Here is a 20,532-nt window from a genome sequence, read left to right as displayed (position 1 = left end):
TCCAACCCAAATTCTGGTCCTTGAAAGTTGTGGATCGATTTCTCTAAATTCTTGTTGAGGTTTTCTTTTAATTCAAAAATGGCTTTGAAATAGTTCACTGTGCTGCAAATTGGTAGAAGGCTTAAAAAATGAGGAAATCAGATTGTGACCCTTAAGCCCTGTTTCTAGATACACTGATACAACACAATGTTATGCCCTGGGGTGCCATTTGTCAGTGAATGGATTTTTACTTATGATGAGAGATGTTGTAACTATTCCACAAAATCTTTAGTGTTCTTGAAATATTGAAGTCAAACGTTCATAGTTTATTAAATATATCCAACTACAATGACATGTAAGTATAGAGTGACAATTAAACCTGATGGTTGAGGACTCCAATCACACTACAATTCTAGGCTTAGTATTTAGGTTGAACAAGCCTTTGATTCCAATTCTTCATTGCAATCTTCCACTTTTTATGCCTCCCTAAGCTACAAGTTCCTTTACACAATGTTAATATATGGCAAGTAGACCCAAGCTTGTTCACATGTATTGCTTTACATCTCTAAACTGCACGGTAATGCTACAGTCCTTCCATTGATTGTCTTACACGAATATGTAATCATCTTGTTTTCCGCTTTCACAATATCCTTATCTCCTTTTCAAGGTCACCAAACCCATACTTCAATTAATTCTCAATGAGTGAATGTCAAGTCATACCATGTTCAAGGCTCAGATAACAATAAAACTTCAGATGGGATCTGTCTTTCATTAAAATGGTGCTGTAGGACGGAATGGAACGTCTGCTGCGCTGCTTCAGTGGGCCCATTAAACAACAGAAATCAGCTGAATCATGTATTAATCATTTCTTTACCCAGATCTCCTGTCTGTAAATGACAGGGTTATGGATGAGGGTTTCTGCAGTGACGGGGCTGAGCTGGGGTGAACAATGGGTGACATTATGGAGGTGGAAGCAAGTGGCCTTTGTGATGCCGAGAATAGGGTCAGAAGCACAGCTCACGATCAAGAAGTACACCCAAATTGCAAGCAGTCTTGTTCAACCTGATAGAATGGCCAGGGAGGGGTATGTATTTGGCAGCAAAAGTATGGACGTTGTAGTTATAAAACTGAGCTCAATAACTTTTTGGTGGCCACGTATATTAAGGGAGAGGGAGCCCAAGGCATGCGTATGGAGTTAGGATACACATAAGCCAGGATCTCATTCGCTGCCAGAGTAGGCTTGATGACTCAATAGCCTACTCCTGTTGCTGTGTGGTGGCCATCAAAGACTACAGCTTCAATTTTCATAGCATCGAACTGGAGGAAACTAAAGCTCATCCAGTACTGGATGTCACACAAACAATCTGACAGCACAAAGACAATGGATGTGTAGAAGGAAATTGTGTAGAGCTGGATGCCGTCACCATACACGTGAAAACTGGCTCCATGGGGTGGTTTTTATGGCCCCACCCACCGGGTGTGTTTTCAGGAGGGTGGCGGGGGGGGGGTGGGGTGGGGGGCGGAGGTGGAGGGCAATGGGGTGCACCTAAAATATGGGTGATGCTCAGCCCACCACCTTCCCATCCACCCATGAGCTGTCCCCAGTTACACATTCGGTAGGTGGGCACTGAAATCAGCAGCAAGCCTGCCAAGTTTCAGTAAATAATTAAGGGTCCATTGAGCTTGTTAACAAGCCAGTTGACCCAGACAATACATTGCCCATGCCATAATATGATTGGCATGGGCAGGCGGGCCATTTTTAAAAAGATTTTTGTAAAGGCGGGAAAGAAAGGACGGGGCACATCATTCAGGGGATGCCCTATGCATATCGGAGCACCCTTCCAAAATCTTAACACCTCCCTCCCCTTTGTTCCTTCCCAGATGACCTCCAAAATGGCCCCTCCCACCCCACCTTGCACCTTTCCCTAGGCTGCCCAATCCCTTCGTGTGCAAGACCCTCCAACCTCTCTGGGTCGGAATGACAAGGCTGCCTACCTCAAGGGCCTCCTTGCAGTCCCAGCAGCATCCAGTACTCAGTCCTGATGCTGCCAGCACTATTAGATCAGCCAATCAGGTTGGCTGGCAGGTCTTGGGGATGAGACTTTCTCCCACTCGGGCCGGGAGTCCCACTCTTGGCCTGTTTAGCCCAGCAGCAGCATGTTATGGCTGAGGGTCACTCTTCTTTAATGGTATGCCAGATGCCTGTTGACTCATGCAATGGGCAGGGGAGTGCAAGCAGTCCGGTCCCCTGCAAAATCAAGCCCCATATCTGCATTCATATTGTGAAGATACAAGGATTGTGGGGAACAGGGTACAAATTTGGTAGGTGACACGTTATAAAGAGATCCTTAATAAAAAATTTGTAGGTCTTTCTGCATTCCCAGATGTCAAAAGGATTAAATAGGCTGATCGACTTCTTTCAAGAGTTACACTCTGAGAATGCCTCTCAAAGTGTTAGAAGTGGAACAACAGCCGGAGGGAGAAAACGGAAAACAGCATGCATGAAAGTTGGGGACAGGTTTCAGGATGGCTGAGCGGTGAGACTTTGAGGAGGTTCTCAAGAACAGGAAGGGAGTTGACAAGGTGGAGGGAACTGAGTGGAGAACTCGAGAGGGCAGGAGTACTATGACTGCGAATGGCAGGGAAAGACTATGATGGGACATCTTGTTTAGCTATTCATTCAATGGTCTCCTGAGAGGCCAGCTGGAGAAATGAGATGCCTCCAGCAAGAGATCTTGGTGGGCAGGTCCCATGGCCTGAGGCTCATGGCTGCAATCACATATTGGGACATCCTTCATCTTCCACTTATGGAGCAGGTCACCACATTCACCACGCCCTGTGTGTGTCTGGTTATATGCTGACCACTGTCTTCGAGGGATATTGAAGCCAGGGATCCCTGCTTTAGATCAGTTCTAAGGTGTTGGTTTTTTATGTTGTATGTGATCCATGATTCCGACCTTCTGGAAGCTGATACCAGCTGCATGAATATTAGCTGCTGTTTCCCAGAAAGGCCAATGTGTTTTTAAGTGCTTTCTTGGTGGACTTTCAAATCCCAGTGAATTTTGCATTTAACCAAGCAAGACGGAGCTGTGGCAAATGGCAGGAGGTGTAATGTGGAGGAGCCACTCAGTTGAAGTTAACTTAAGCGTCCCTGACGCTGGGTGGAATCGTCTGTGCCCGCTGGCGTCAGGCGTGCTCGGTGGTCTGAGAGGACAATAGGGCGAGAAGGCCAAAAATCGGTTTCCTGACATCGTGAAACCAGTTTGCGATCGTCCGCTCAGCACGCCGATTGCGGGCTGAGTTCCCCGCCACCAGACGTTGGGAACCGCATTGTAATACCTCAGCATATCATTATAAGACCGGCCTGCTGGATTCATCCACCATCCCCTTGCTGGATCATCCGCCCACATCGGGGGGAAAACACGCCAGTGCAGAACATTCTTGAGGTCTTGACAACCCGAGGAGCAGAAGACGCTGGAGCCTGACACCAACGGCACACCGCAGGAACATCCATGGGTGGACTCTCACGGACATGGCTCTGCTGTGAAGCAGCTCACGCAAGTTGGAAAGTCACCACTGATGCTCACAACGGGTGATGGTGGAGGGGGTGAGAGAGGAAGGTCCAGGATCAACCGACAGAGGAAGAGGTGACTAGGGGAGTAAAGTTGGGAGACCGGGGATTAAGATGTCAGGGGCTGAGGTTGAGAGGAGGGAGGGAGTATAGGGGGAGGAAGAAGTAAGGGTCCCTGAGGGAGTCATGAAGGGGGAAGAATTAAGGGAGGAGGAAGAAGTGAGGCTGGAGGAAGAGTTAACAATGGAGGAAGGGGTCAGGAAGGGGAAAGGACTAAGGGTGGTGGAAGAAGTAAGGATGTCTGAGGGAGTCAGGAAGGGGCAGGGACTAAGCGGGGAGGAGCCCAGGGGGGTGCAAAGACTAAAGAGGTTCCGAGAGGGAAGGGGTCTGGAGGGTGGAAGGGGTTCTGGTGGGGGAAAGGACCCAGAGAGGGGAAGTGGATCTGAGGAGAGGGAAAGGGTCCAGAGAGGGGAAAAGATCACGGTGTGGGGTTGGCGGGGGGGGGATGTCCAGGTGAATGTGCAGAGGAGGGGTCTGATGGATCCATGACTGCCTCCTGGGGAGCAAATTGAGAATGGGCGTGGTATGAGGGAATGATGAGAATGACCGAGGGCAGAATGAGTTTTTAGGGTGGGAGGCTTAGGGTTCGACGGTGGTAGAAGGGATGGTGAAGGTGGTTGGTGGGGACTCAGAGGCAGACACGGGCCCTGGGGGGTGTGAAGGAGAAGGCCAGGGAGGTTAATGTGGATGGGGGTGGTTTTTTACGGGAAGGAAAGCAATGTACACGTTCACCTGGACATCTGCAAAGAAAAAGGGTTGTGGCTGGTAGGTCAGGGAGGGAGGTGGAAGGTGATGCTTGGGGGGGTCAACTGTGATGGGGGAAAGGAAATGGGTGACTGGTGGAATGGAAAAGTTGGGGGAGCTGACGAAAAACCAAATCCAGACCATGCTGTCCAAATCGAAAGTGAAACAGCAGTTATGGTGGGTGAGATCATGTGCTGCATGTGAATGTGATGTGGGTGGGTGGAGATGCAGGTCAGCTCAGATGGACAACGGAGAGCGAACCCCAGCAGGCAGTATTTGAAATGCTCAGGACATTGAGGTGAGTGTGATACATGAAGGGCCCACGTGGATGTCAGAGAGCTTGCACGAGGCTCCTGACACACACACACACGCCCCCTCCAGAATCACTCGTGGGCCAGCTGCTCCCTCTGTGGTGACAGAGGATGAGGCTGAGGGGCTCACAGGCAAAGGGGACTCGGAGGAATAGGACAGCCTCTGAGATTCCTGAGTGGATGACCCAGGGGTGTCCAGCTGCAGCTCCTCCTCCCTTCGGGTGCCCTGAGGCCCCAGCCTGACTCCCTGAGAGGAAGGAGCATGTGGAGGGGTGTTGAGGTGTCCCATTTCCTTCTCGCATTGCCACTGCAGGAAATCACCCATGGCTACCGCTTTGGAGTGCAGGTCTGTACGCATCTCCGCATTCTGCTGGATCAGGGTCTCCATGGCGCCCACCATCCTCCCCATGGAGACTTCCATACACCCACATATGGGCACCACTTCATCAGAGAACAGGTAGACACACTCTTCCGACTTGTGTGCCACTCTGTTAAGGGTTTTCAACAGTGTGATATTCCCATGCCTTCTATTGACTCTTCATGGTGAATTGAAAGGCTGACTCCAGAGGCTCATCATCTGACTTGGACCTCACAGATGCTTGACCTCCAACAGTCCTGCGAGTGCTGGGAGCTCACACGAAACTGTCTTCTCCTGCAGCGGACATGTCTCCATGTGGTGCCCACCAGATTGTGAACCCGAGCCGGCTTTATATCTAGGTCCCACCGAGGTGGGTGTTTCTGCGCTGGTGGAGGGTGTGGGTAAGCGCTGTAATGGGTCTACCAGGCTGCTTATTTCCAGCTCTTCAATGGAGGAGGTGTCCTCTTGGCTGGAGGTGAGGACCTGGATGGAGCTGAGGGTCTGGCTGGCTGAGGGTGTCGGTCACTTGGCAGAGCTCCCTGTGAACCGAAGTAGAGATAATTAATGCATGGCAGCAGAGTCAAAATCAGGAGAGAGAGCACACACATTTGCATTGAGAGAGGGATGCAGGATCCTCATGTGTGTGTTTGTTGCCAACCTCACCATCGCCTCAGGCACTGTCCATATCCTCATCAGTCAGCGTGATGGCACACTCCTCAAAGTGAATGAGGGGTCTAATGTGGGCCACACCACCCCTGGTCTGGGACCTCTCCCTGCTGCTGTGAACCAGCTTCTCCTGCACAAAAACAGATGGAGAGAGTGTGAGCAGGACACGTGGCACTGTGTGGAATGTTTCTGTGGTGAGCAGAGCCATGGACAGGTTGAAGACACGAACACCAGAGGAAATGAGCCTGATGGAGATGTGAGGGTGTGTATGAGAGTTAGTAATGTTGTCCCTTGAGGTGTGGGATCCCTATGGGTGTGTGATGGGTTTGTGAGTGTGTGAGTTGAGAGTGTTGAGAAGAGTGAGTTACCCTGGTGGAACAGATGAGACCATTCACCCTGTAGCGGCACTGGGTGGCTGTCCCCTTTTGCAGGGCATCAGCACTGACCACCACTGCCACTGCCTCCCATTGCTGGCTTGGTGATGCAACTGCCTCTTCTGCAGCTAGAGTGGGGGTAGAGGACGTCACGGCCAAACTCTTTGGTGTTCAAAAGGCGCTTGAGGGACGCATCACTGAAGCGGGGGTCTGCGGTCTTTTTGCGTTTCAGGGCTATCCTGTGTTCCGTGCGCTGGAAGCACTGAGAGGTGTATGTGCAGCGTCACTTTAAACGTGACGCCCAGTGTGATGAAGCGGCGAGGTGATGGCATGGCAGGCGAATGAGAGCCCGCCCACCATGGAAAAGGCGTGTTTCCTGGAAATGCGTGGGTTTGGGACGATGTGGCATGAAAAGCCACCATTTCAGTGGGCAAAGCATCGTTTCACGCACTTGGTGCAAATCTGGGACGATTCCGCCCACTGTCTTCGCTATGACATTTAGCTGCATGTCATCAATCTGTGTGTGGTGGCAGTGAGACCGTGAGCCAGAGCAAGAGTGCAGGGCTTTCAAAAGGGCAGGAGTGTAATGGCTGAATGAATAGTTGCCAGTAGTCGAGGTGTGAATGGATGTGCTCTGTAACTGCTGCACTTCCATTTTTATTAATTAAAGAATCTGGTATATGGCTCAACCAAGAGAGAATATTCTCTTGGTTTGACTAATGATGATGGAAAAAAGTCAGTGTGAGTTGAAGTGAGGAATATGCTTTAATTTGGGGCTGGAACCTTCACTGACAGTAACAAAGAGAAGAAGAGATACCTCCTGGAGTTTGAAGCAACACTTCATTATGTTAAACTACATGACCTGTCAGGGGCAAATTATGATTCCTCCAATTCCCCATCATCTATTTTAAGGAACATTCATTCACACTTTTGGGTAGATTTTATGTGTCTCAATTTGTCGCATTGGATTCGTATTCAACTTTTGTTTTAATCATGGTAAAACTTGTAGAACTGGGATATTGTATTTCAAAAATTTATTCAGAAATGTCCGTCCTGTAAACCAAGAACTCTTTGGGACCATTTCAAAGAAGATGGTGCCCTTTATTCCACTTACTCTCATCTCATAAGATTGCTGGAGCAGCCATTAAACTCATATCAACGTCCAGCCTTCTCATTTTGCCCCCTCTTAAAAGCGGCAATCTTAAACATAAAACAACCTCTTATAAAGTAGCCAAGAGCAAAATGCTCTTAGTATGTTGAATATTCATTGAATTGTACAAGATGCGGCTCCCAAACTCATAATTGTAACAAACGTTCAAGCCGATTTGAAAAAGCCGAGCCATTCAATGTAAGCGTATTGTCTGCCGGCTAATATTGTTCCATATGATTTTGCCGGGCTAAGGGCATGAACTTATCTTGCGAACTTATGCATGGTCCATTTCAAAGGCAGGTTGATCTCAGAGCTCGGCAGCTTCTTGCAGTCTATTTTAGTGTTTTTCTAATTAAGTTTAATATGACTTAATTTTCTTCCTGTATACTACTGAGTACTGTATGCTGCATATAGGTTACAGAAAAAAAGTGCTTCTTAAGTGTTAAGTTGTGCTGTGGGATCACCTTTGGGATCATGTTGAGCATTTAATTATTTTTGAGAACTTGGGTGACAATCGTCACATCCTCTTTTCCTCCACTCTGGAAATCACAATAAAAATCCATTTTTTCATCCGGAGGGCCCTGGAGCTGCTTTGCTATGCTACACCTTTATTATGTAAAAGGCCGTATCTTGCTCCATGTGAGAAACGTAAGTGTGAGCCGAAATTGGGAATGCAACATTATGTTCATTGTGCCAAAGTTGTAAAAAGATCCCTAAAAAGGTTAACTGTGCCTCAGATTTATCCTATTCTTTTTGTCATTCCTCAACGGTCTCTTTATTATTGAGTAAACAGCCATATGATCCATGGAACAATCAGAATTTGAATGGTTTGAGTGAAAACATGCAATATAAGATTGCTGGAAAGTGAATTGATTGGGGAGCTGCTGAGGGGAATCTTCCTGTCAGACAATTTGCTACCAATCAGTCAACTCCTGCCAAGAATCCTAGATGACTTGCCAACCTACCCAACAATTTTCTCCCAAGAGGGCTATAATATTACATTTGTGAGAGAGTTTGGACTTTGTGAAACACTGAAGTTTTGAATGATGGTGGTAGGGCTGCATCTTTAGAAGGATAACTACTCTTCCATATGTTCAAATCACTATCCTTGTTTGCCTCTGTGTGTAGTTTACAGTTGATTATGAAGCCGAGGGCGAATGGAAAGAACTTACAGAATGTTTCTCTGCACAAAACCATCTTCTCTCAACCGTGGTTCTTGTAAGCGGTACTTGTCTCCCATGATCCGGGAGCTGCACTTTTTCTATGCTTTTCCCCTGCAGGAATATGTATCCGAGGAGAGAAAGTCTCATTAAAGCAGCTTCTGTTGGTTTTTAAAAATGAAGCCTATTGCCAGAAATTTACAGGCCAAGGCAGCTAAAACCTTTATTTAGGATTAAATTGTGCTATGAACCACAAAAAATGCAGTGAATACTACAAGTATGTACAAGTAAGTGATTTTGTGGTGTCTCAATTTCTCTTCAACAGGAGGGCTTAAATGCACGAGACTTTGTTAGTTTTATGTCCAAAATTCTGATTGGCAAATTCAACCTGTTTTCTTCTTCTGTGCAAAACTTCATGTATCCTCAAACCTGGCCTGTTTTTGAAGTCCCCTATATGGCTCAGGCAATTACAGCTCCAAAGAACTCAAGTGCTATTTCAACCTTATGATAAACCCAACAATTTTGTTAACCCCTTTAGAAATAAAATAATAAAATGCTTCAAAATGATAAAGAACTTTGACAGAGATCGAGAAACTGCCAGAAGCAATCCAAAACATGGGAGCATAAACTTAAAATTAGGGTTAGGCCATTTAAGGTTGAATTCACAGAGATACTAGTGAAAATTTTGGAGTGGTCTCTTCCAAAAGCCTGTGGATGCTGGAACAATTGAAATTTTCAATTGTGTTTTCGAAAGATGTTTGCTAGGTAAGATTATCAAGGAATATGGATCAAAGGCAGGTAAATGGAGTTAAGATAAAGTTCATCCATGATCTAATTAAATTGCCTACTCCTGCTGCTAGGTACTTGAGGGAAATTCAGCAATATTTCATAATTTCACACAACTGTGGGACTCATGCCTCAAACACCACACCGAATGTTATATGCATTTTTGTGTATTTGTGTAAATCCCCACGGCATCAGTTATCCAAAGGAGAGAAAAAAAAACAATTCTTGTGCAGGTTGGTAAGCAACTTTATAGTCCATCATTCTTAACTAATTTTTGACATGTCCTTGTTGGAGCTGATGGTCACTCAATCTACAGTCCAATTATGTCAATATTTGCTCAAGATTTTATTAGGAATGAGGCACAAAACCTAACGGGTAGAATTTTCATTGGGGGGGTTGTGAGGGGGTGGGCACAGGCCCGATCGGCGCCCCTGATTGAGTCCATGCCGCATTTTACGTGGGCTGGCCAATTCAGGCCTGCCCAGCGTGATACACACCCAGGAGCATTGAGCAGTCCCTGTGTGGGTGGGGGTGGGTGTTCCCTGAGTCGGGAGTCCGCCCTGTCGTGCATGCGCACGAAGGAGCGCAGACATCTCCCTGAGGCAGAGGTGCCTCAGGGATATTAGTTTTAAGTTTTAACAGTTAAATAAAGTGTTGAAAAAATTTTTTATGACATGTCCCCGCATGTGAAACTGTCACATGAGCTGGGACACGTGCATTAATTTCAATAAAAATTTTTGAGAAAATTTAAAATCATTCATGAAACCTCATCCTGCCCGTGGATGAGGTTCCATGAAAAATGCATAGGCCGCCTGGGCTTTTCGCCTGCCCGTCAACCTTAAGTTTGGATGGGCAGCTCCATTAATTATTTTAATTGTTAGTTAAATGGCCTTAATAGGCCTTTGACAATTCGGCGGGTGCGCAGTGGTCGGGACATACGCCCAACTTCACTCTGCGCCATTTTACGCCTCGACGAGCAGGCCCCGCCCTCGCTCGCTGAGCCAAAAATTCTCCCCAATGCATTTGACAGGAGATAGAACTTAAGTGGGTTGAGGGCTTATGCCTAATATTAGGGCAGTAGACTGGATTCCTGTGTCTGCAAAAAGGTGTAACTCGATGGACAGCTCATCCAGAGTGTTGTGGCTCTGAGTTGAAGAGTGAACGGGTGTCCGATGTGGATATGGATTGGTCAGTGGATTCCGACTATCACTCCCTATCTCATCAGTTCAATTTTTGATTCTCTTGTTTGGTCCTGCAGCTCTGTATTTTCATCAGCTAATTTTATAATACATTTGAAGCAGCCTTCTACACGTTATTTATTAATAATGTGAGTAATAGTCTGTCCTGCACAACAGGATACTCCTGTTTGACCAAGAATTTTCTCCACTTAAAATCACATTCCATGATCTATCGCTGAACCTGTTTTCAATGCAATTAACTAATTTACCATACATTCTACAAAACCTAAATTGTCTTTGTTTCTCGTGAGAATATGCCAATTGGCTTCTGAAAATCTAAGTCAATTATTTCCTTGAATTGGCCACTTACTATCACTTAATAATTTCATTACCCCCTCTAAGAATCTTTGTCGACTTGAAAGGTAGGATCTATTATTTATAATTCCAAGTGACCATTCCTTCTTGTCTCTGCAGTCATTAACTAAGCATTAGCATCACCATGCAAAAAGCTGTTGTCTACTTTCTTTGAGAGGGGGCTCTTAATCAATTCCTAATTATAGTCATATTTGCTTTCTGTAACAGAGCCTTTGAGCTCCATTGCTGATTGCAAACAAACCTCCTCTTTTCAACTGACATTACCAGCTCCATTCTCAATTGCAACATGATCCCTTCTTTTAGCGAAGTTCTCCAGCCCTAACTAAAGGCATATCCTCTTTTACTAATATTGTCAACTCTTATGGGCAGATTCATCCTTCTCTGCTTTAGACCTTTACAGCTTCAATCTCAATTACACGTTTGGAAATGGCAAAACGCCTGATACAAGGTGGGCTATTAACTCACAAACACCAAAATTGGCATGGTAGGGGAGACAGTGGCTTAGTAGTAGTGGTGCTGGACTAGTAATCCAGAGACCCAGGTCATGTGCTGGGTCCATGGGTTCAAATCCCACCGCAGCAGCTAATGAAATTTCAATTTGGTTAATAAACCTGGAATATAAATTTCGCCTCAGTAATGGTGACCATGAAACTAGCATCTATTGTTGTAAATACCTATTTGGTTCATTAATGCCCTTTGGGGAAGGAAATTTGCCATCCTTACCCAGTCTGGCCTACATGTGGCTCCAGACCCACAAAAATATGCTTGACTCTTAACTGCCCTCTGCAATGGCCGAGCAAGCCACTCAGTTCGAGGGCAATTAGGGATGGACAACAAATGTTGGCCTTTCCAGCGATGCCAATATATCATGAAAGAATAAAAACAAGATCTACAAACATAACTCATGGATCTGCATGATAAAGATTAATTCAATAAAGAATGTGGTCAGATGGGGATTCGTTGGTAGGTAATATTCAGGTGGCTGAAGGCAGCATGATGGTAACTAAACTGCAGTGTGATATTGGTTTAGAATACTTTTACCACAAACAGACACTTCAAGTAAGTTTCAAAGGAAAAAGTGAATGAGAACAGAATGTAACATAATGATGCAAAAGCAAAATATTGCAAATACTGGAAATCTGAAATAAAACAAAGTGCTGGAAATACTCAGGGTAGAGGAAGCTGGGTGGGGGTGGGTAGATGAGGGTGCTGGTGAAGGGAGCTGGGGGTGTCAGATTTGGAAGGACAGCCAGGGGGCAGATGTGAGCAGAGCTGGGTTGGTTTTGGTGTTGGGGAGTGTGGGTGGTGGTGCAGGGGGGATAGATGTTGAGGTTGAGCAAAGCTGGGGTTGATGGGGAAGGCAGTGAGTGATAAACAGAGCCAAGTGTGCCGGGTGTGATGGACAGGAGGTTGGCAGGTGGGGGTATGGATAAGCCGAGCTGGGATTGCTGGTGGGGGAGGGGGTTGTATTGATGAACAGAGCCAGGGGTGCTGGGGTGGGGGTGGGTGGGGGTTGAGCAAAGTCAAGGATGCTGGGGGGAAGGCAGGGGGTGATAAACAGAGTTGTTGGCTGGGGGGGAGAGGGGGTGTGAATAAGTTGAGCCGGGGTTGCTGGGTGGGTGGTGTTGATGAATAGAGCCAAGGATGCCGGGGTAGTGGTGGGGCTGGGTGTGGGGTGGGGGGGGGGTGGTGAGCAAAGCCGGCGGGCTATGTGGGTTTGCCATTTGTGGGGATGGGAGCGGACCTGGGTGTGGTGGAGTCGGGGTGGGGTGGGGTGATAGGCGTGGCCTGATGCCAGTTTGGGGAGCTAGAATTAAAAGTACATCAAAGAAAACATTTAAAATGATTAAAAACAGTTATCTGTCATTGAGCTAAAAGCAGACCTCAAGGGGTGACATCAAAAGAAGTGTGGCTTTGCTAGGATTGTACCTCATCACTCGCTCTCCCTTCTCACCTCATCAATAGACCTATGTTGTAACCAGGACAGCATGTTCCTCCTGAAGTCTGTGGGAAAGTTAGGGACCAAGTTTTAAACATAGTCCGTGGCGTACATCTCTGCTTCGCTGCTGACCACAAGATTCAGGTCATCATTATTTCAGTCACTAAATTGGGCCAGGGCACAGTATGGAGCCAGAGGACAGGTTTATTTATGTGAGATCTCCCTCATCTGAAACTCATTGCCACTCTGTGATCATCTGTTGGATTAAAATAATTTTTTTTCCAAAAACCATTAAGATAAGGCTGGTCTATGTGCTAATCTATTGAGCAAGAGAGTTGTATGGAATGTAAATGCTGAGCATTTGTTATGAATAGCCTCTCCTGTGCAAAGTGGGTTGGTTTATCCACTTTTGTAATGTGTGTGTTTCTGTTGACAGAGAGTTTGGTCGATGGAAGGTGAATAATCTGGCAGTGGAAAGAAGAGATTTTTTGGGCTCAGATTTGCCTCTAGCTCCAGAGTTTATCAGGAATATACGTCTATTGGGACGGAGACCAAGTCCGCAACAGATAATCGATAACCTGATCAAGAAGTATGGCACTCACTTTTTACTATCTGGAACGCTTGGAGGTAAAACATCATAACAACCAATTAAAACATTTTCTCATGTTACTGCTGAAATAGTGAACAAATTCAGCCATTCTAGTGTGTTGTACTGAAGGCTGTACCTTGCTCTTTATCGTTTATAATATCTGAGGAGGACATTTCTGTTCTCAATCACAGTCGTTGAGTCAAAATCCTGGAACTCCCTCGCTAACAGCACTGTGGGTGTACCTATACCACATGGACTGCAGCAGTTCAAGAAGGCAGAGTTGTAACTGTCATGTCAAGAATGGAGCTATTATTTCCCTGCCTCCCTCAAGAATCTTTGGATGACACAAGTTAAATTCCTTATGACCTGATGCTAGCAGATCAGAAATATTCTAAGATTAATAAATTAGCAGCGGCAACTGCTATGATCCCAGCTGATGTTAAGACCGGACAAGTCAGATCCCAGAGTGAAACCTGTCTTGGTAGATCCTAACTTTGTTTTTCATTTAAAAACTGTAGAGGTCAGTTACTGAACACATTCACAAGAGTCTGGCAGTGTACTGTTAACACAAAGATTGAAACATTTATTAAACTAGAAAAAATAAACCATATTACACTAGACAATAAGGTTGGAAAGATTTCAGTACAGATACCAGAAAATTATTCAAACTCACACTAGTCCTTTTATCCCAGCAACCCTTACAGACACAAAACCCCAGTGAAGATTTGCCACTATCTCAACACCAAGGTCTCTTGCTTGGGTTAGCTCAGTTTCAAACAGTTTTCTTCAGGCAGGCTTCTGAGCATTCACTAGATGCTTTTCTTCAGATGGTATCGCTCCTTGAGACACCCAAAAACCGCAATCTAAACTCACTATTACTTCAACATCAGAGCAAACACGTGAGTTCCCTAAACTCAGTTCCCAACAGGTTTGCAGGATTTCTTCTTAGAGAGGTTAGACCTTCTGCCAGCAATCTCTGGTTTGCACACACCAACTGACTACTCTCTGTGATTCTCTGGACCCCTGTTGTTAGGCAACTGCACAATTATTTCTACTTTATATATTTTTTTTAACTTTACTAAACTACCAACCCCTTGGTATCCCATCTCTTCAATTCAAGAGCTGTAAAACCTTATTAAAAATGCATGTATGCAAAGAGAGCCCCAGACTCTCAAAAATCTCTAAATGAAACTAAAATCAGATTTTGCCTTTCTTAACACACAAATACAAAATGTAAATTAAACTTCAAGCTTTACATTTTTCCTAACACCTACCTGTAGAAAAAAAATGAAAAGGCATCGTTCAGAGGCATTTTCATTTTCTATTACAATCTCCTATCGTTATATCTATTTAACTTATACAGATTTTACTCTGGCAGTAACAATGTATTTACATCAACTACACAAGGACTTTTCCACATAAATCATATTCCACTTAAGTCCATTTTGATCACGACATTCTAGTTCCTTCATAGTTGCTTTAGATAAAGCATCTTCTACCCTATTGCCTCTTCCTGCTGCATGAATGATTTTCAGATTGTATGGTTGTAATTGAATGGTTCCAATGAAATAGTTTCAGTTTTTTGGCATGAAACTTTGCTAAAATGTTTAAAGGATTATGGTCTGTATAAATAACAGACTTTGCAGAGCTGTTGGATATATAGATTTCAAAATGTTGTAGAGCCAACACCAAATTCAAAGTCTCTTTTTCCGCAGTTGAGTATTTATGCTGGCAAGAACTTAACTTTCGAGAAAAGCAACTGACTGGCTGTTCAATCCCCATCTTGTCCTCCTGTAATAAAGCTGCAGCAATCCCTATGTCACTGGCATTAACGGTCAGTTTAAATTGCTTAACATAATTCGGTGCTGCTAAAACCGGTGCGGTAGTTGGTACAGCTTTCAAACTGTCAAAGGCACTCTATCCATTCAAATTACTTGCCTTTCTTTAACAAGCTTGTCAAGGAAGCTACTACATTGATGAAATTCGAAACAAGCTTCCGTTAGAATTCACTCGTGCCTATATGCCACATTTTTGTCTTAGGCACTGGAAAATCCACGATAACCCTTATTTTTGCTTCGCTGTTGCTACTTTGCCTTGTCCCACAGTCTGGCCCAAACAAGTCACTTTTGCTAATGATCAAATTAGCTCTGGTTTATGACCAAATTAGCCCTTTGTAACTGAACAAACAATTAATTGAAGTGTTGCAAATGCTCCCCCCAGGTTTGGCTGAACACAACCAAATGATCAATATATACAACACAGTTGTATAATCCTTGTTGGTTAATTTTTGAAAAGTTGCTGGTGCATTCTTAATTCCAAAATGCATGACTTTACATTGAGTAAGTCCATTCGGAGTTACAAAAGCTGATATTTCTTTAGCCATATTTGTCAATGGAACTGGCCAATACCCTTTCAATAAATCAATTTTTGTAATGAATCTTGCTTGTCCAATCTTCCTCTGAATTGAGACTGTATGGGTGTTGCTTTATGGCTGATGCATCTCCCACATTAACATCATGTATGGCCAAAGATGCTTTTCCTGCCTATTTACACAAATCGATTTCTGAGTTTGTAATAGCTTTCGTAAGTCACCACGACAGTTTTCTGGAAAATAGTATAATATTACATCTAATTTTTTAAGCACCTGTGTTTTCCAATCCAATTACTGGAGGATCAACTTTAGAATTTTCAACTTCTGATTCATTCTCAGATCACCCTGATAATTTTATTTTACTCCATACTTCTTTCACCAGTGTAAAAACACTCCTATCCTGACTATCTTTCCTGTCAAAACATCGCTTTAAAAATTAACATGACACACTCGTTGACTTTTCCTTGTCTGGAGTACTGACTATATAATTTAAATTGTTGAGTTTCTCTTTGATTTGATCAGGTCTTAGTAAACCTCACTTTCAATGGTTCACCAGAGACAGGTAACAACAGTAACACCTTGTCTCCAGCAACAAAATTTCAAGCTTTGGTATTTTAATCTGCTCTAGCTTTCATTGTTTGGTGAACAATTTTCAAATGTTCTTTGGCCAATTCACACACTTTGGTTAATCTTTCCTGGAAATTTGACATGTAAGTTAAAAGTGTGGTCTCTGAACGTTTGCTTTATAATTTTATCTCTCATTAATTTAAGGGGTCTTCTCACCTCATGCCCATATATCAGTTCAAAAAGACTGAATCCTGTGGACTCATTAGGGGCATCCCTAATGGTAAACAGTGAAAATGGAATTCCTTTATCCAATCATTAGGACAATCCTGATGATAGGTTTTAATCGCGATCCTTAAGGTTTGATGCCACCATTCTAATGCTCCTTGCGATTTTGGGTGATAAGCTGAAGATTTAAATTGTTTTATTCCAAAACTATATATTATTTCTTTGAATATTTGTGACATAAAATTTGAATCTTGATCTGATTATATCCCCTAATGTAATCCATATATTGTAAAGAATTGAACTAACTTTTTCTCTACTATTTTTGCTGTAATTTTCCCCAAAGGCACTGCCTCAGGAAATCGCATTGAAACATCCTTAATTGTTAAAAGATACTGATCCCCACTTCTGGTTTTAGGCAGGGGGTCCTACACAATCCATTAAGACCCTGCTAAGCAGTTCTTCAAAAGATGGTATTGGAATTACAGGTGAAGGTTTAATTGATGATTGGGGTTTTGCCACTACCTGAAATGTATGACATGTCTGGCAGAGTTTAACTAAGTCTTTATGCAACCCTGGCCAATAAAAAATGTTTCAGCATTTTAGCCTGTGTTTTCCTAATGCTTAAGTGACCAGCCATTGGAATGTTGTGAGCCACTTGTAAAATGTTGTTATGATACTCAGATGGAACTAACACTTGATGAATTATTGTCCATTCCTCATCAGCTGGCCTTTGAGGTGGTCCCCATTTCCTCATTAGCACTATGTCCTTTAAATAATAACACTCTGGTATTGGTTCTGATTCAGTCTCTGAGTAGGCTGACACAGCTCTCTCAACTCAGAATCAGTCTATTGCATTTCTACTGAAGAAGTTGGGTTAAACATGTCAGCCACATTCCCTTTACCTTCTTCCTTTTCACTTACATTTTCAAAAATACTGTCAGATAACTGAATTTCAAATCATCTCCCTCTTGTATAGTTTCTTCTTCTTCCTGTCTAATTTTATGGACCTGAGATCTAGTACAATCCAAAGTGTTCTTCCTGTAGTATCTCAGTTTCTTTCACTCCCATTGGATGTTCCAACACCCTCGGTGAGGCTAATATTATTGAACCAACCAGGTCATTCCCCAAAATAAAATCAATTCCTTCTCTCGGGATTTGATGCACTCGTCCAACTGCAACTTTCCCACTCAATAAATCACTCTTTCATCCAACTCTGTATAATGGAACCAGTTTATAACCTCCTCATGTACCTCCAGTTAATAATTTTCTCTTCATTAGCCCCTCTGGAAGACAAATTGTACTATCTGCCAGGCATCACTGACTGACTTGCTCCAGTGTCCCTCAATATCTTTATTGGTTTGCCTCCTTGATTAGAAGAATAAGGGAATGCCTGCCCACTATAAACAAAATCTTTAAACCTTTCCATAACGTATTTACTTATTTTGTTGGAGGAGTAAGGGAACACATCTCTCTTTGGAATAAAAGACCCAGAGCCTCCGGTAGCCTGACTTTCTTTAGCAGTAATCAAGGAAGAATTCTCTTGACAATCCTGAGCCATATCCTCCTTCCTAGTAGGTTCTGATGGAACACATTTCACCTGTACCACTGCCATGATTTTAATACCCATTTCTTTTCCTGTAACAACCTTTTCTGAGGCTTTCTTGCAATAGCTTTCCCATTTAATTTCCAGCAATTAGTTTGAGTATGTCCAGTCTTATTACAATGCAAACATGTTTGTTTCTTTACATCACTTTCAGGTTCTAGCCTATCCCCTTTATTATTTTAGCATCCTTCTGTTTGTTCCCTAGAGCTAGTACCTTTTCCATCCCCAGATTTTCTATTTCTCCAGTTTCCTTGTTGATTCCTATATGATCATTTCTCTACAAGTAACTGTGTGAGATATCATCGGTGTCAGTCAAAACTGCTACGTCTCGCATCTTTGATACTTGATGCTCATTGAAGTAAGTCTTAATGGTTACTGGAATACTATTTCAGAATTCTTCCATATTTATGATTTTTCTCACATTCTCAAAAGTTTTCTCTAACTTCAGTGTCAAAACCACAGATCCCATAACATTTTTTTTCTTGCAAATTGTACAACTATCTGATTAGGTTTCTTTCTTATGGTCCTAAACCTTAATTGATAAGCTTCATGGACAAGCTCATAAGCATTGATGGGAGAGATGTTAGTGTAGTGGTATTGTCACTGGATTAATAATCCAGCGGCTAATGTTCTGGGGACAACAGTTCAAATCCCATCATGGCAGCTGGTAGGATTTAATTCAAGTATTAGTCTGGAATTGAAAACCTAGTCTCAGTAATGGTGACCATTAAACCACTATCATAAATACCCAACTGGTGCACTAATGTCCTTTAGAGAAGGGAATCTGCCATCCTTATTTGGTCTGACCTACATGTGATTCCAGACCTACAGCAATGTGGTTGACTCTTAACTGTTCTCTGAAATAGTGCGGTAAGCCATCCAGTTCAAGGGCAATTAGAGATGGGCAACAAATGCTGACCTTGCCGGTGACATCCATATCCAACGAAAGAATAAATTTTTAAAATTGAGTATTGACCTTTTAACCACTTCATAGTCTGCACATTGCTCTTCTGACAGACTGGTATACACACTCATAGCTGTACCTATCAGCTATGTAACAATTGTAACATTAATGTCCAAGCATCTTTTGGCCACTTCAACTTCACGGCTAACTTTTCAATTGAGGTGAAATATCTTTCATCTCCATCCTCTGTAAATGTAGGCACTAAATGGCAGTTTTTGGTTAAATCAAAATCTTTAATGGAATCAGGATCATCAGCTGAACTATTATCTCCTCTTTCTTCCTTTATTCTAAGCTTTTCTCTCCCCAAGGCCTGTTGTCTGATTTCTTTCTCTCTTTGAAATTCAAACTTAAGCTTTTGGATCCCCATTTCTTTCAATCTTTCTTCTGCTTTTCCTTTCTCCTCTTTTTCCAGTTCAAGCTTTATCATTTCCATTTCTTTTGCCCTTTCTATTTCTTTCTCCTTTCTTTCTAATTTTTTTTTTCATTTTCCTTTCTCTCCCTTTTTCCTCCAGTTCAACTTTTTTCATCTCTTTTTGTTTTTCTACCTGAAGCTGTTTCATTTGCAACTGAATGTTTGCTAGCTCTCGCTGTGACACACCAATTTCAGGTGTCTCGCCTTTTAATTGTAAACACCAGGCAATTATTTTGATCCTATCACCCTTATGAAATTCTGCTTTTATTTCTACCTACAATTTATTTGCCACCACTCTCGGTTTAGCCTTAGCCAAATCGTTTCAAGTAATCTACTGTTACAGCTTCTGCTCTCAGAAAAGTCTTAGCAACAGTCAAAGTCATTTTTGAATTCCAACCCATGTAAGATGCTTCACAGCAAATCCTGTTCCTATGCCCAGTGCCTATATGTACTGGTTTCTTTAAGGATTTGCAGATCCCACTGAAATTCAAGGATTTTTAATCCTGCAAGAGCCCCCACTTTGCTATGATCCCAGCTGATGTTCATACTGGATAAGTCAGATCCCAGAGTGAAACCTGGCTTGGTAGATCCTAAATTTGTTTTTTTTATTTAGAAACTGTGAAGGTCAGTTACTGAACAAATTCACAAGAATCTCCCAGTATACTTTTAACACAAAGAGTAAAACATTTATTAAACTAGAAAAAAATGAACTACATTATGCTAGACAAAAACGTTGGAAAGATTTCAATTCAGATACCAGAAAATGACTCAAGCTCACACCAGTCCTTTTATCTCAGCAACCCTTACAGCCACAAAATCTTAATGAAGATTTACCACTGTCTCAACACCAGAGTTTCATGCTTGGGTTAGTTCAGTTGCAGTTTTTTCTCCCTCCAGTGGACTACTAAGCATTCACTAGATGCTTTTCTTCAGCTGGTATCTCTCCCTGGGGCACCCATAAACCACAATCTAAACTCACTATTATTTCAACTTCAGAACAAACACATGAGTTCCCCAAACTCAGTTCCCCAGCAGGCTTGCAGGATTTCCTATCAGAGAGGTTAGACCTTCTGCCTGCACTGTCTGGTATACACACACTAAATGACTGGCCTTCTGTGTTTACCTGTCTCTCTGTACCCCTGTCATTCAG

The 20,532-nt window shown here is 43.3% G+C and overlaps 1 protein-coding gene across 1 annotated transcript in view; it reads left to right on the top strand.

The window, feature by feature from the left end:
• The window catches only part of LOC121289295 (BMP/retinoic acid-inducible neural-specific protein 3-like), a 207,985-nt gene that overhangs the window by 99,353 nt on the left and 88,100 nt on the right, over positions 1–20,532 (top strand). Inside the window, exon 3 of the mRNA XM_041208600.1 lies at positions 13,088–13,278. Within this exon, the coding sequence (XP_041064534.1) occupies positions 13,088–13,278 (191 nt within the window). The remainder of the gene's footprint in view (positions 1–13,087; positions 13,279–20,532) is intronic.

The sequence above is a fragment of the Carcharodon carcharias genome, chromosome 16 (genome assembly GCF_017639515.1).
Source record: "Carcharodon carcharias isolate sCarCar2 chromosome 16, sCarCar2.pri, whole genome shotgun sequence".
NCBI classification, from domain to species: Eukaryota; Metazoa; Chordata; class Chondrichthyes; order Lamniformes; family Lamnidae; genus Carcharodon; species Carcharodon carcharias.
This window is presented reverse-complemented; position numbering and strand designations above follow the sequence as displayed.